The following is a 16326-nucleotide window of genomic DNA, read 5'->3' as shown; positions in this document are numbered from 1 at the left end:
AAAAATTAAAAGTAATTTAGGACCTGATATTTGAACATAACAAAATTCTCTTTCCTCTGTATTTTAACCATTCCACATATGTCCTAGATAGCACTGATTTTTTTCTTAAGAAAAGTTGCTTCCTTTATCAATCTTCTCCTCTTCCTAATTTTCAAACTCCCTCAACTAAGTACTTTCCTTTTACCTTTATGCCTATCATGGAGATTCCTTTGTTCAATCTGTTGAATTCCCCCTTCCAAAGCTTAGCTTACATTCTCTATTTTTCTCCGTGTTTTCTCCCCTACCATATTCAATAGTTCATTTCTTCCTTATCTTAGCACCTATTCTTTTCTCAACATTTTCTGATTTGTACCCTCAGCCACACCTATCCTGAGCTTTTTTCTCTAATTTTTCCCTCATTCCTTCCCACATCCTAATCTTTTCTACTGTGAATTCTGATGCCCGATTGCTTTTACTTAAATCTTATGCATTCTCAGCCTCATCTGAGTCCCCATCTCACCCTGTTAGCCTGAATGGAAAGTTGACTTTTCCACAAGAATACTACCTCTGTCAGGAACATTTTGAGGAGAAACTGCCCCAAATCTTATACTTTAAGTAATATGGAATCCCGGAAGTGGGAGCAGCATTCTTCTAGATCTGGTCTGCTGCTTCCACATTCTTACTTTTCTAATTTCATATAAAATTTACTCCTTTTATGTTCATATCATTATACTTCCTTGCTGCTACTGTCTTCTTTCTGGGCAATTTCCTTCATCCATTTCCTGTCAAACTTAGGCTATCAGGGACTTCAATGCCTATATAAAAATTCTACATCAAAATTTATTACTTTTCCTTTCCTTTCCAAACTGTAATCCATGCTCCACTTCAGAAATTCACTCCCAGGACCAAACCTTGTATCTTTATATTACTCGGAATTGTCTAACATCTGAAAACCTCTAAGCATTATTAAATCAGTCTCTGAAAATAACCTTCTCGATTTGCCTCCATTAGCCTTGAATATTTCCACAAATTCCTGTTCTTTCATTGAACCCCTTCTCTTCCAGTTCACGGAAAACTCTGCATCTGAACATGATTTAACAAGACCGCATGATTTCACATGACTAGCGACTTCCCTAATCTATCTTGGACAAAACTTTATTTTTTTTTCTTAAGATTTTATTTATTTATTTGAGAGAGAGAGAGACAGCAAGAGAGAGCATAAGTAGGGTGAAGGGTAGAGGGAGAAGCAGACCCCCCTGCTGAGCAGGGAGCACAATGCGGGACTTGACCCTAGGGACACCAGGATCACGACCTGAGCCCAAGGCAGACGCTTAACTGACTGAGCCACCCAGGCACCCTTGGACATTACTTTAAATGCTTTCCTTGCCAGCCACCCTCAACATCCTCTTTTTCTTTCTACTATAACTGCCCACAAACTTCCAACAATTTATCTGAAGTGTGCTAATGAGTCAATCACACATTAGAGAACCAATGCCATCACAAATTTAAGTTCTTCACTTAAACTATCATCTTTCTACATATCTTTGGTGAGCTCTCTCTTGTAGCCCCAGGGTAGCTACTCTTCATTTTATAATTTCCCCCAAGCCATTCATTCATTCACCTAGTCTACAATCATCTTCATTTTTTTTTTCTTTTAGATCTCTCTTTCCTTCTCTTCCATCTGGCTTCCACCCTCCACAACTTCACTAACACCAATTAGGCAAAGATCGTTATTGGTTAGTTTTGTCATTTAACAATATTTGTTCTTCTCTTGAATTTTTCTGATGAGTATACCCTTCTTGAAACACTTTCCTTTCTTGAATTCTGTTCCTTTCTGGATATGCTACTGTCTTTCAAAAGTTCTTTTTGTCATGGTTTTCTGGCTCTAGTTCTTTCAACCACTCCTTAAATGTAAATAAATGTTGGTAACCCCAGAAATGTGATTCTTGGCTCTCTTCTTATTCTTCATATGCTTCTGATAATTCCATTCATTCCAATGGAATCAGTTAAGTGCTGATACTCTATTCTATGTCTCTAGCCCAGACTTCTCTGCTGAGTTTCCAGACCCATACATTCAATCACTTCTATTAGATAGCCATACCTGAATTTCCAAAGGAATGTCAAATTCAACCCATCCTCAAACTGAATTCTTTTATTTCTTTCCCTAAAACTTGTTCAGCCTACATTCCTTATCCTGACAAAATATGCCACCATCTATCCATATATTTAAGCCATCTGAAATTATCTTATTCTCTCCTTTTCTTGCATCAACAATATCCAATCAGTGACTAAGTCCTACAGATTTTACATCTTTATATAACTTCTCATGTATCAATTTCCTATGCTACTGATACCTTATGTGAGCCCATTATCATCTCTTTACTTATCTGTTCAATAGCCTCATAAATGATTTTTCTGCTTTTACTGCTCTAGTCCATTTTTTTATATAGCTTCCACAGCAGTATTTCTAGGAAAAAATATCTGATCTTGTTCCTGTCTTGCTTTACATGTTTCAATATCCTACATGATCTTCAGAAACCCTCCCCTGCCTACTTTTGGCTGAACTTGTTGGAAGTCATTTTTCCCATATTGTTTCCTCTGACTGAAATGTTCTCTACACATGAGGGCAACATCTTTCTAGTTTTTAATGTTCAATTCATTATATTATCTTTCTTACGAAGTCTTTCTTGAACTAATATCCATACTTTCCAGGTGGAAATGATCATACCATCCTTTATGATTCCACTGTATTCTATATACATAGATTTCTCATAGCACCTGTAATATTATTGCATTTACTTATCAGACTCACGCTAGAAAAAGCCTGCAAGGATAGGGAGCAATTTTGTGTGTCCTGTTATTTCCAGCACCTAGAACAGGACCATGTCACCGTGCGCATAATAAACGAGTATTGAATGAATGTTCAAGTTTCAGTTCAAGTGTTATTTCTTCCATGAAGCCTTTTCTGGCCATCTAGCTGAAACAGATTTTATTTAACTTTATATCTTTGTAGACCATGTTGCTAGAATCATCCATATTGGCACATTAACACAGCACGTTACCCGCATATTTTAACTCCTCAGTGGTATTGAGAGCTTGTTTAGGACATGTATTAGATCTTCACTGTTCTCCACATGTCTAGCACATTGCAGAACTCATGATAAAAATAAAATACTTTTAGAATTATGTAAAATAAAGTTGAAAACAAGGTTTAAGTCTAAAATAAGTTGAAGAATGAAATATGATCAGTTTGTTAATTTAATCTCGCTGGCTAAATACTATATATCTATGTGTATATATGTATAAACATATATACATATACATATATTTGGATCTGGAGTTAGTTACCCATTATGGAAAAAATACACACACACATATATATATATGCATATATATATATACACACACATATTACATAAAAATTAATCATTTTATTTTTATCAATCTAATTGGAGCAGTTGCTGTTAAAAGTTGAATATACTACTACCTGAAATAAAAATGCCTGCAAGATTTAACATTTTTTTATATTAGAGGAAAATGAAAAATTATGAAATGAATAAAAAATAGTAAAAAATTTCTAAAACAAGTTAGATACATGAAAAAATAACAAAGAAAAGCAGTAGAAGAGACAGACCTGCATGTCTTCTCCTTGTGGAGTCCACTTCTTCTGTGGTCACATCGTGTTATGGACAGACATAGACAAAGGAGATGAGTGTGAGTGGATGTACTCAACAGGTAAAAAGTGACACTGAAGGAAAGGGCCCCAAATCATTTTGAGAAAGAATCCTGTACACAGTTGTAGGGAAGATATAATAAAATACGTACCATATTAAAAAAAATTAAAAAAAAGAATACGGAAGAACTGATGGAGAATTGGTTAAGCTATTATGGATTAGCAGAATCAGAAAAATAAAGTTAGTGTAGAAATAAAGAAGATTCAAAAGTTTACGATTATTTATAGACAGCCAATCCTGAACACTGACGCTGAAGAAAGATACCATTAGTGAAAACAATGTTACTTGTATGACCATATTGTTCAAGACATTCCTGAGTCCATTTAAAACCTGTGAAAATGCTTTTAGAATTTTTAATTATCATTTAAAGAAAATAATTTAATTGAATAAACTTTAAAAAGAACATTAAAAATAGTTCCAACAGATTTCTATGTCTTTCAAGTTTCCCAAATTGATGAGTGCACACATGGGCCATCAGGCCAATATTCCACCAAATTACTTCACTACAGCAAAATATTACCATAAAACATTATATTATAAAATATAGAGAGTAACAACTAAAAGATTCATTATAAAAAGAGTAGCTGAAATATATGGCTTTATCTAAATATTAAAAATTCAATGAACCTTAAATTTAGACAAATCTTATTTGATCATATTCTCTTATAATACCTATTTATTCGGAAAATTCTTACAGACACCACATAACACATCACGGACATCTCTATTCAAATTTGCCCATCAAAATCCAACATCTACTATAATAGATACGGCACACATTTTGGAAACACTTCTTTCTCCACTGCTAGTGGAGTTCAGAAGACATTTTATACAGTGATTGAAAGCAGGAAATACCTGCTAAACTCAGCATTCTAGGAAAAAAAATTCTTCCAAAGATATTAGTGAGTTAGTATGACTGACACAGATAAACACAGTAATACAAAACCAAAATCTCCCATTTAATCACATACTTAGTTTTGAGTCAGGTACCATAAAATTCTTAAATCAAAACACCAAATTTACTTCTGCAATGGTTATATCATAGTTTTTGAGAGCTATATAGAAAAACATATCAAAATATGCTTGGAATATTGGTATATTGAAATTATAACTCTTGAGAGGATTCTTTCCTATAACAAATTTATCTCCTTTCTTGAATAGTCAGAAAATGAAAACTTTCCACTAGGAAAAGATTGCTAAGATAACCAAAACTTGTTTTCTTAGAAAAAAAAGAAATCCTAGTATGAATTATAGAGAACTGTAAAGGAATGACACATTTTGAAATTTAACAATGTCATTTTGATTATTGTTTGAGCACATCTTTGATCTATTCAAAATTGGACACTAAATTTCATCATAATTATATTGCAAACCAGGCTGTGTTGATAGGATTGACCACTAGGAAAAGTATTACCCTGCTGAAATGTACTCTATACATTAATATGATATATGTCATATTTTGTTTTCCATCCCCAGTCCACCCACTTCTCAAAGAAGATAGAAAAATCAGAGATATAATAACACAGTTTAATTCTGAATTGTATTATATCTTGTATTATTTCTCATATGCAAAATTTGTCTATATACATATTTACCATACTACTAAAATAAATTCATTGCATGTTAAAATGAAATTGATATGAATTGGATAAAATGACTGCTTAGGTATATTCCTTCTCTAAGAAAAAATTTTATTATTATTACTATTATTTTTTGCAGAAAATGTAAACACAACATAAATAAGTGAAGCTCTTTCTCTACCTAGCATTTTTCTGTATCTTGAATTACTTTAAAATGGCATTGAGGCAATGTTCTTCATGTTATATAGATTCAAAACATTCAAAATTCTTCTCCACTCATCCATTCATTAATAACAAAGGCACACAGAGTTCAAGTGACTTACCCAAGGTCACACAACAAGTTCAGTGGCAGAACCAGAAATAGAACAGAGGTCTCCTGATTACCAGGTCAACTTTCTTTCTACCAGATGCTATATGACCCAATAAAAACACGTGAAATAAAAAGTCAAGCAAAGAAAAAACAAAAAAAATCTTCTCATGGTGGCACCTGATCTGGACATTTTATTATATAGTATTTAGTTAGAATTTTTTTTTACAAAAAGGTAACTGCCACAACTATGCAAGTAATTCACTAATGTTTTTACTCTTGTGAGAAATATGATAACACTTAGCACTGGTAATTTAATTTTTTAATAAAATAATACAAAATTTATATTACATAAAAGGATGAAACTGAAAGATTTGACAATGATCTCACTACTAACTGAAAGTTCCCATTAAATCATTTTTCCATCATTTATGTGAAGATGATCCATTAATAAATAGGTCATAACCAATCTTATGTAAAAATCACTCAATTTCAATTAGCAGGTAGAATATTCTTTAAATCATAAAATCTCAAAAATTTAGTTATACCAAATATATTTTTTTAAAAAAATGGCTTTCTTGTCTTCCTGGTTGTTAGAATTTGTATTATACATTATTTGTATTAAAACAGCCTCATTTTAAAAGAAAAACTTATAGTCAGCATCATTTAAGCAGCCAGGTCTTATTTAAATGGCAATAAACTGTAAATACTTACTTCACATATACAACTGAAATGAACTGCAGACTTCTGTAAGTCTTGAAGAAGCTAAGAGTAACTGCTTCCACAATTCCTATCTCTCTACTTTTCCTTTGATCATTACTATGCCACAAACATTCTACTTTTCAGTGTTGTTTTAATGTCCGTTCTAATAAGAACTCTTTCTAACGCTTCCTTTAACCAACAACCAGTAAGAAGTTAAGGATAGTAGATAGTATAGTAAGATAGTAAGAAGTTAAGGATAGTAAAAGTATACCCTCTCTTTGGTATCCATTACTGTCATAGTTATGGCTGAATCGTAGTTTTAGTTTTAGACTTAGGAAATATAAAGACTTTGCAAAGAGAATATACAGTATTTTTTTTTTTTTTTGGTTCTTTCCATCATATGAGCCAACAAAGAAGAAATAAAATATTTTCATATATTATATCGAAAAAGACCTTTATAAGATATGATGAATACTTCATAAGCCCCATAATATCATTTCACCACTTATAGTATATATATATATATATAGTATAGTATATATATACTATAGTAGCCCTCATAATATGATTAGTTTTTAATTATATGAAAGTTCTATTTTAAAGTATTAAGTCTTCTGTTTCATTGTCAGGAATCTTTAACAGAATGCTTTGTCCTATAGTATACTATAGTATATATATCTATATACTATGTAGTATATATATAGTAAATTATTTTTGAGAAGTGCTTTTAAATTTAGGTGCATCAAGGTGCAAACTATAAAAAGAATGGGGTTTTGGGGCGCCTGGGTGGCTCAGTTGGTTAAGCGACTGCCTCCGGCTCAGGTCATGATCCTGGAGTCCTGGGATCGAGTCCCACATTGGGCTCCCTGCTCAGCAGGGAGTCTGCTTCTCCCTCTGACCCTCCTCCCTCTGGTGCTCTCTCTCATTCTCTCTCTCGCAAAAAAAAAAAAAAAAAGAATGGGGTTTTAATCAAGCAAAGTAATACAATATCTATGTGTTTATCTATTTACCTATCTACCTACCTACCAACTAAAGTTGTTGTATTTTTGGTCCTTAAAATTAAAAAAAAATCTACTGAAGATAAATAGATATATAATTACTTTCATTGATTTATTTGGTAAAAAGTAAATTTGTAAGAATGTATATGATGCCAAATTTTATGCAAAATTTTGTACAAACCAAAACTTTTCTCTTGCTAATATAATGTATTAACTATCATTATATTTCAACTTAATACACCTCAAGTTCAAAAAGAAATATTAATCTGTAATCAACTTAATTTTAAAAGGCATGTACATGGGTCTGTTTATCTACAAATACAGTTTTTACCAAGTGTGTATGATATCTATTTAAAACCCATTGATGGCTAATGTTCTTTCTCATTTATCACCATTTACAACAGACATAAGGTCCTATTATCAGATGTAATTGTACTTGAGTAAACACATGTTCTCAGGACAAAGCATTCTGTTAAAGATTCCTGACAATGAAACAGAAGCCTTAATACTTTAAAATAGAACTTTCATATAATTAAAAACTAATCATATTATGAGGGCTTTTTAAAGATCATAGAGTCTCAGGATGTCCCTTTGGGGTAAGGAGAGATACCTTTCAAAATGAAGCCTAAATAAGCAACTACTTTGTGGGAGAGCCTCAATGGGGTACAAAGATCAGGATGGATCTAGAATATAAAAACAAAATGTTTACCAAATTTACAGATTTCAAACTAAAACTCTCCACTGTGACAAAAGCTTGTTGAAGAATTCCTCAACCAAGTGATCTGAGCTTATTTTTTAAACTAATTATTACTTTCTGTAATTTTGTCAGCAACCCTAAAATTATTGAATATTTACAATAACCTCTACCTCTTAAAATAGGCAAGGTACAATCTTTTAAAATACTTTGCTGTTTTTAAAAACTCACTAATAAAAATGTTTATCTTTTAAACATCTTCTTTCCTAGCTGTACTGTTTTTTACTGATTCTGTCCTTGAGGTCTGACACATAATGCAATTTTAAATATATTAGAAAAATATACTCAGAGAATGTATTGAGGGAGTTTAAAATAACTGACTTTCAAAATATATCACACTATTTATCATAAACACAACAGTCACTGAATTACAGTTTGGCCTTATAAGCTTATCTGTGTGTTTAGAGGAAACTGAACTAACTTTAAGCAACTAAACTCATAAATCATGAAATTTCACTTTATTGATAGGAAAACATAGTTGTTAACAAAGAATGCTATATTTACATCTGAAGGTATCAATAGTATTTAATTCTGAAATTCCATCAGTTGATTTGTCTTGCATAAAATATTTACTTTGTTTTATATCACTTTTTTTCTTTCAAAAATAAAATTCATTTATTCTACAACAATCTGGAAATTACCAGCTTCTAATACTGACCAAGATCATAATCTTGATTCTCTTTTCCAGATTAGATGGATTAGACTAGCATCTAACTAGAAGACTAATTTAGATTATTGATTTAGATGGAAATACATTGTTTCCACCTTTAAGAAACATCAAAGTACTCAAAAATAAAAGGAAGCAACAGTCCATTACATCAAAATACTAAAAAAAGTTAAGTATTAAATTCACTAACAAAGCACATCTTTGAATATTTACTTTTTCTTAAAATAAATTTCATAAAGCATAAATCCAAAGGTAGAAGAAAAAAAATCCCTACCTTCACCACAGTTACAGATCCACAAAGAATACAATATGGAAATGTCCATGTTGGAAAAAATTAAATGTTATTAACTTAATCATATAATGCTAAAAACTAAGGGCTTATGCATCAAGATGTTATAGTATGTAATAAAACACAACTTGTTACTTTGAATAGTTTCTATTTCCAAAATATTGTATAATCATACAGTAACCCAGCAAAGTGTTTCACTGCCCTTACTTTCCCAGAAAGGCACAGACTTATTTTCTAGAGAAGAAACAGCAAAGTAGCATCATCACGGTTTCAGGGTAATTACAATAAGGGTAGCTAAGTCATTTCAAAATTTTCCTTGCTATAGCATATCTTACACTTAAAAAGTAATGAATCGAGGCACATAATCCTTTTAGGAATAGTATCAGTTAATCATCAAACATATCAGAAATCATTTAAAATTGTATCTCAAAGTCCATTGTTAACTTTTTAAGTCCAAGATCTTTATTTGGAGAAACTCTATCAGTTCTAAAACATTCATTCAGCCTAACTAAATTTAGCTTTCTCACCAGAGTTTTTTGCGGGGTGAGTTTAAGCAAAATATGAGATAAAATATTTTATATAAATTATGCTCTTTTCTCAGATACATTTCAATTACTACAAGAACAGATAGACTCACAAAGTGAAAATATAAAGTTCAACAGATTAAAGTTTTTCAATGTTTAATAGCAATGCATTATTATAGACCATAGTATTGTAGTCTAGAATCAGATTGCTCATTGAAAAATTAAGCAACAGATTTTCCATACTCAAATAACCTTGTTTATGTTAAGAATGTTTTATTAACTTTATGACCTAAACAAAATCTAATTCACATCTCCCTGAGGAAGATATTAGTGATTTACACTAAACATTATCCATAAAACCTGAAGTTTAAAATCATTTGTACAATACTTATATTTTTGCTCATATTTAAGATACTAATGTGATAAACACCATTATATTTCCCAGGGATCTTCATCTATATCATCAATTAAGTAAGAGATATGGAAAATAAATCACCCCTCTTGCTGATAATCCCCTCAGGGCAGTCTAGTTTTGAAATATCAAGGTTTTTCTTTAAAAGAAGCAGATACTAGTCCATAATAGTTAAAGTTCATCCAAATATTTATTAGCATATTTTCTAGCCTACATAGTGCCATTTAGTCCTCTGGTTCTATACTCTTATATTTAAAGTAAAAATTTCAAATGATTTTTTTAAGATGTTAGTGTACATCCTAAAAATGGTAAAATTCCCAGCTATTATTCTTGCACAGATTTTCAGAAAACAGCAACAAAAAAGACAATATATGCTATTGATACACATAGTTGACTTTGCATCTCAGATTTGGGTTCAAGTCCTTACAAACTTTTCCTAACACCACAAGTTTACCACAACAGTCTTCTGATGAAGAATCTCTGACAGTTAATGGAAAATGCTATCTTAGATTTTAGTGAATAAAAATTATGTATTAAACACGGATTACAATCAATAGATTATTACTACCATAGATGTACTTAAATATGAAAGAAAGGATGACTCCAAACACGTCTTCCATAAAGCCCACACTCACAACATGTTACTGAAATGTAATTAGCCCCACTCACCTGATATCCCACTATGTTCCTCCCATTTTATCACTTCAAAGTTTCAATAATTAAAAATATTCCCTACATATCCCACCTTTAAGAAACAAACAAAAATATTTAGGAACACTAACATTTAACATAGTGTTTGCTGCCTTAGCATAGTGCATACTTACTCGCGACATTTAGGGTGGGAATTTCCAGGGCCAGTTGAATTTCCTAGTATATAGGAAAATGCACAATTGCCAAAATAGAAAAATCTATAACCATATTAAACCATGACATTAAGGCACTCTAATTACATTAATTTTCCTCTTCTACACATGAAGTTTATCTTTAATTAGAGTACTCAAGGGATAAAGTGTATATATGCTATGAGAATATAGAAATTAATAATATTTCGGAGATTTAAAAAATTTTGTTTGTGAGATTTAAATTTTTTTTAAGCCAACAATTGCATTGTTCCATGACTTTAATATTCAATGTAATTTATTTACATAGATCTATATGGCCACAAACCTTTATGTAATCAGACATGATGGCAAACAAGACAAACAAATAACAGTTTATGACCAAGGGTAACCCGTATCACACAATATTGCAAGGAAAGATTTTTACAGTAATAATTTTTGTTACATAAATCATAACATAAATCATTAATTTTACACTGTTTATCTTTAAATCCCATTAAATATATTAAGGTGATTATTATCTTCCAAACAAACTGTGATGCTTTATTGAAAAATTGAAACAAAAAAGCAAGATATTTTTCTTACAATGTATAACTATATTTAAATTCCCAATGTAAATTCCTGCTTATTTTATTAAATTTTCAGAATGTGTTTTACTAAAAGAGAATTCACAGATAAAGCCATTTGGGCTGTGGCAGTTTTCCTTGCTCACCAGACTTACATGACATAATTCTTTTTCTCAAAGCAACTTATTCTTCTCCTGAACAGTACTATCACAATTGTGGTAGCTTAATCATTAGTATAATTACTTATAATTTATGTATTTTTGCCAGAATGCAAGCTCAATGAAGACAATTGCTGCACTGGGGTGGTTTACCTGAATAACTCAGTACCAACCACAATTCCTGGCATACAACAGGATAGCAGTGAATACTCATTAATAAGTTAGTTTAATTTATACATTGACATATTTTAAAGCCTAAGTTTTAGAGATGTGAGATGAACTGAGTCACCATAAAAATACATTAACACTGTTACCATAGACACAGTCATTTTAATGATAATATCACTATCAGAAACGCCATCCTAAAATTTTGAATGAAATTTTCAATATACTCTCATCCAGTTACTGATTAAAACTCGGACTGATTATTCCGTTTACTGATTACCTCTGCCCTTTGCTTCTCTTCCTTTTACTCCTGGTGCAAGTTTTTGTCTTCTACTTAGTTAATAATACCTCTCCAAATAAGAAAAGAAGAGGAAAATAAAATCACTTCATTTCAATTCATTTGATGGACTAAAGAGACTACTGAATTCACATAATAAGCTATCGTTCCTTCTTGCTGTTGTTAGCAATATTTTAGCTGCAAAAGCTGTAAATAAGTCATTACCAATATCTGATATAGTGCCTTGACAGTATTATTGAGCGTTGTAGAGTACTTTTTAAGGAAGCAGGTAATACCTCCCCATTAAGGTACTTTAATTATACATATTTATATTTAATTATACACATTATATTTAATTATATATTGTGATGCCTCTCCACGAAGGTACTTTAATTTGGGTCATGACAACCAAATATATAAATGACCATTTGTGCTTAAATTAGTCAATTTTTCTCCTAGAGAAGTAATCTTGATAACAAAAAAATATATTTTTTCCAAAATATGTAGAATTCGTTTTCTATACAAATCTTGAAATAAAGTGTTCACCACTCTAATTTAAATAGGCTCTACACACTATAAAGTTCACACCAAAATGAGAAAAATGAGGTATAACAAGCACACACATATTTAAAAAGCATGAAATGCAATGCTTAGAGTCTCATGCTTTCAGTAGTTTTCCAAACCCTGACAAACCTGGCTCAGATTGGTGTTTCTTTTTCGGCAATGGTTTGTCATCACTTATTGTACCATTCACCTTTTTCTGCTGGTCTTCCCATGTAACTTCTAGTATAAATCAAAAAACAATAATCAGAGCTTGTCAGAAGTATAGATAATGTGTGTAACGAGAACCTAAAAATACTTCAGAACCTAATTATTTTTTAGATTTTTTCCCCTATGTTTTCCCATAAACTTTAAGTAATATGTAGTCAATATTTTAAATACAGCAATGTGACACTTGAATTTTTTATAGGTTTCAAAATCCAGAGTACTAAAATTTATTCCAGTAATCTCCAAAATTTATTTTCAATAAAATGAGTGGGGCCAAGATAAGAAAATATAATTAAAATGGTTTGGCAAATAAAGTTTTTTTCTTAGTTGATATTAAATAATATTAATTTATTTTAGAAATAAACATTTTGCTAAACATTGTGTTATTATGGTGCAATAAAATGTTTATTTGGAATTAAAATGCATTGACTTCCATACATACCAAGAGAAAATCTATACATTTTAATATATGATAAGATAAAATGACTAGTTTTTTGCTACCACATTTAGCACTTTCATTAAATGACAGAAAAATTTATGTGCTGTGGGGATATTATTTCAAAGAAAACTATTAAGTTTGGTGTCACTGAATATGAGTTATCTGTCTTATCTAAGATTATCCAGAATTATTTGTAGTATTGTAAAATATATTTAAATCCAACAAATACATATTCAGCACCTACTATAATTCAGGCATGTCTAGGTACTGGGAATTTAACCACAAACAAAACAGACACAAGTCCATACTCTCAAAAAGTTTATATTCCAGGGGAGAAATAGATTAAACAAGATAAATAAGTAAAATGTTTTGTGACTTAGATATTGGTAAGTGCTAAGAAAACAAAAATGAAGTAGGTAAGAAAAAAATAAAATGTCCAGAGGGTGACAGACATTTGAATAGGCTAGTCATAGACAGCCTCACTAAGAAGGCAAGTTTGAGTACAGAACTTATGGAAGGTAAGGGAGTTAGCCAAATGGTTATTTGGGGAGAAGGCATTACAACCAGAAGAACAGTACATGCAAATGTCCTGAGGTAAGAGCATGTCTGACATGTTCTAGAAAAGCATGGAGACCTCTGTGACTGGAACAGAGTGAATGAAGGGGAAAGTAGTAGAAGATGAGGTTAAAGAGGTAATGAAATGGGAAGCGGGGGAGTACAGATCATGTAGGGCCTTGTAAATTGTGTATCAAAAGGTTCACAGATCACCATTTAATCTCATAGCAGCATTCATAGATACTTAAGTATACACTTGCCTGTTTTTTACTCACATGTTTCTAAAGCTATATTATAAGTAGCTGGTTACTATCAATGTACATTTTAATCCCCATGAAGTTTCACCATGTCATACAAAATTTTCTGGTGTCTTATCCACCTTCGGCCATAAATAATGGGATACTAACATTTTATGATATTAACCAAAATTTTATGATATTAAGCAAAACATAACTAGGAAGATGAAATCACTGTCAAAATGGAAAATATGCTATATTGCAACATCAAATATAGGTGATTTGGGATAAACTACTGTTTTTGATTACTTATACTGCTAGAATCAACTGCATTAATTGTAAGGGTTTTCCAGTTCCTAAACCTAAAATAAATGCTATTAATAATAAGATGCTTTATTCTGGCCCAACATAAATCAGCTATTGTGAAGAAGCAAACTCCTTGATTTGGGAGTATTAAAGTTACAGTTAGGTGTGTAGTTGATACCCTGATTTTCTTTTTTTTTTTTCTTTTAAAGATTTTATTTATTTGACAGAGAGAGACATAGCGAGAGAGGAAACACAAGCAGGGGGAGTGGGAGAGGGAGAAGCAGGCTTCCCGCGGAGCAGGGAGCCCAATGTGGGGCTCGATCCCAGGACCCTGGGATCATGACCTGAGCTGAAGGCAGATGCTTAGCGACTGAGCCACCCAGGTGCCCGATACCCTGATTTTCTAATTGGTAAATAATCTGCTAAAGATGTAATATAGGACTCTGGAATGGTAAACAATCTTGATAAAGATACTATATTTCAATCAACCACTAGTGGAAAGAAAATTCTTAAAACCTTTAAAGAATATACAAACTTTCTAGTAAACTCAAAAACTCTAGTTAAGCCCTCTTTAGTTATAGGAATAAAGGAATCATCTGCCCCTTTATCCAAATTAATCTGTAATATAAAAAACCAACAGACTAATTTCTCTGGGCAAAAATAATAAGCTCATAAAAAAAAGTATTTCTCTGCACTTTTGGTTATCCACCAATATAATACGAAAGATTTAACAAGCATTACAGAGTTGTTCCTAAAATTTGCTAAAATCCTACACATTTGTCATTTTAAAGAGTTGTTTCGCCCTTGATAGCTTGTGATGTTACAAAATAGAAGACATGCTACTTAAGATTGAGTATGTAGAAGTAGAAATGGCTTGTTTTGAAAATGGTTCAGCCTACCTGTAAATTGGCAGAAAGCACCTTAACACATAACACATTTAATTTTTAAACACTTTCTTTGAGTTGACAAACACTTTAGTGGAAGAGAAGTTGTCTATAGTCATTTGTCTTGTGTTGACAGAGTGAAATTAGCAAGTATTTGTTGAAAATTTATTCTATGCCAGTAACGAAAGAAGTCCCATAACCATCAATTTATAAATGACAGCCAATATACAATGAAAGAAGACCTAGATCAAGGCTATCGCTGGTTGATAAAAAAATGTCACAGATATGTTACCAGTCTGAGCCAGGAATGGTGGCTTCTAGAACATTTCTGCTATTAACTATGAGTACAGCCTTAGGCAAGCTTCATAGCCTCTCTGGCCTCTCATATGTTATATTTGAAGTGAGAAAGTTGATCTTGAAAAGTTGAAAGGTTATTTCCATCTCTAAAATTACAGAGTTGCTCTTGCTTCATATTATTCTAGACTAGTCAGATTCTGTGGAAGAATATCTACAGCAGAGATGATGAAATTTGGACACTGAGATACAGAAGATTTTCCAAAAGTTCTAAATGTGACTATCATTAATCCCTATGTTGAAACTCAAATGTCTATTTTAAAACAGAATTAAAGTCATAAAAAGAACGGAACTGACTACTGACTCATTAATTCATTTATCACCCAAAAATCAATGCAGAGAGCTACCCATATCTAGCCCTCTTGGAATTATGGGCCATAGTATTAAAATGAAACTAGCAAACTAGTTTTGTATCAGGAAAATGTTCAATTGTTTGAAAGTTGTTTTAGATATACTAAACAAAAATAGCAAAAATACACTGATGGAACACCTTAAAGACAGTTTTTTCTGTTAAAGGACTATTTTGATAATTAAAAAAAAATAGCCTCCTTAATGTTAAATAATAATGAACTTAAAATTGAAATTTAAGTACAAAGTGCTAGCCCATGATATTGTACACTTAGTACCCAAGGGTAAAAAGTGAAAATCAAAGATGTACAATGTAGGAATAATTTAATTGGTAAGTATTACTTTGAAAGAATATATGTCAAATAGCCCAGACTAGGAATCCATTCAAGTACACACAAAAAGTTTGCTCTAGACAGATATTTTTCTTTCTTTCTTTCTTTTCTTTCTTTCTTTCTTTCTTTCTTTCTTTCTTTCTTTCTTTCTTT

General features: G+C 31.5%; 1 protein-coding gene across 34 annotated transcripts in view; it reads right to left on the bottom strand.

The window, feature by feature from the left end:
• RIMS2 (regulating synaptic membrane exocytosis 2) overlaps positions 1-16326 on the bottom strand; it is a 580329-nt gene that overhangs the window by 170661 nt on the left and 393342 nt on the right. For 6 of the 34 annotated variants that reach the window (XM_035011686.1, XM_035011693.1, XM_035011691.1 and 3 more), the window contains one exon: positions 3614-3646. The exons of 25 other annotated variants lie outside the window; for them this stretch is intronic. In XM_035011686.1, the coding sequence (XP_034867577.1) occupies positions 3614-3646 (33 nt within the window). Of the gene's footprint in view, positions 1-3613; positions 3656-16326 lie in introns of all 34 variants that reach the window. 3 more of the 34 variants (XM_035011690.1, XM_035011701.1, XM_035011704.1) reach the window with 2 other exon arrangements.

Source organism: Mirounga leonina, unplaced genomic scaffold (assembly GCF_011800145.1).
Source record: "Mirounga leonina isolate KUSES-001 unplaced genomic scaffold, KU_Mleo_1.0 Mir_165, whole genome shotgun sequence".
NCBI classification, from domain to species: Eukaryota; Metazoa; Chordata; class Mammalia; order Carnivora; family Phocidae; genus Mirounga; species Mirounga leonina.
The sequence above is the reverse complement of the archived record's forward strand: the minus strand, read 5'-3'. Positions and strand labels throughout refer to the sequence as shown.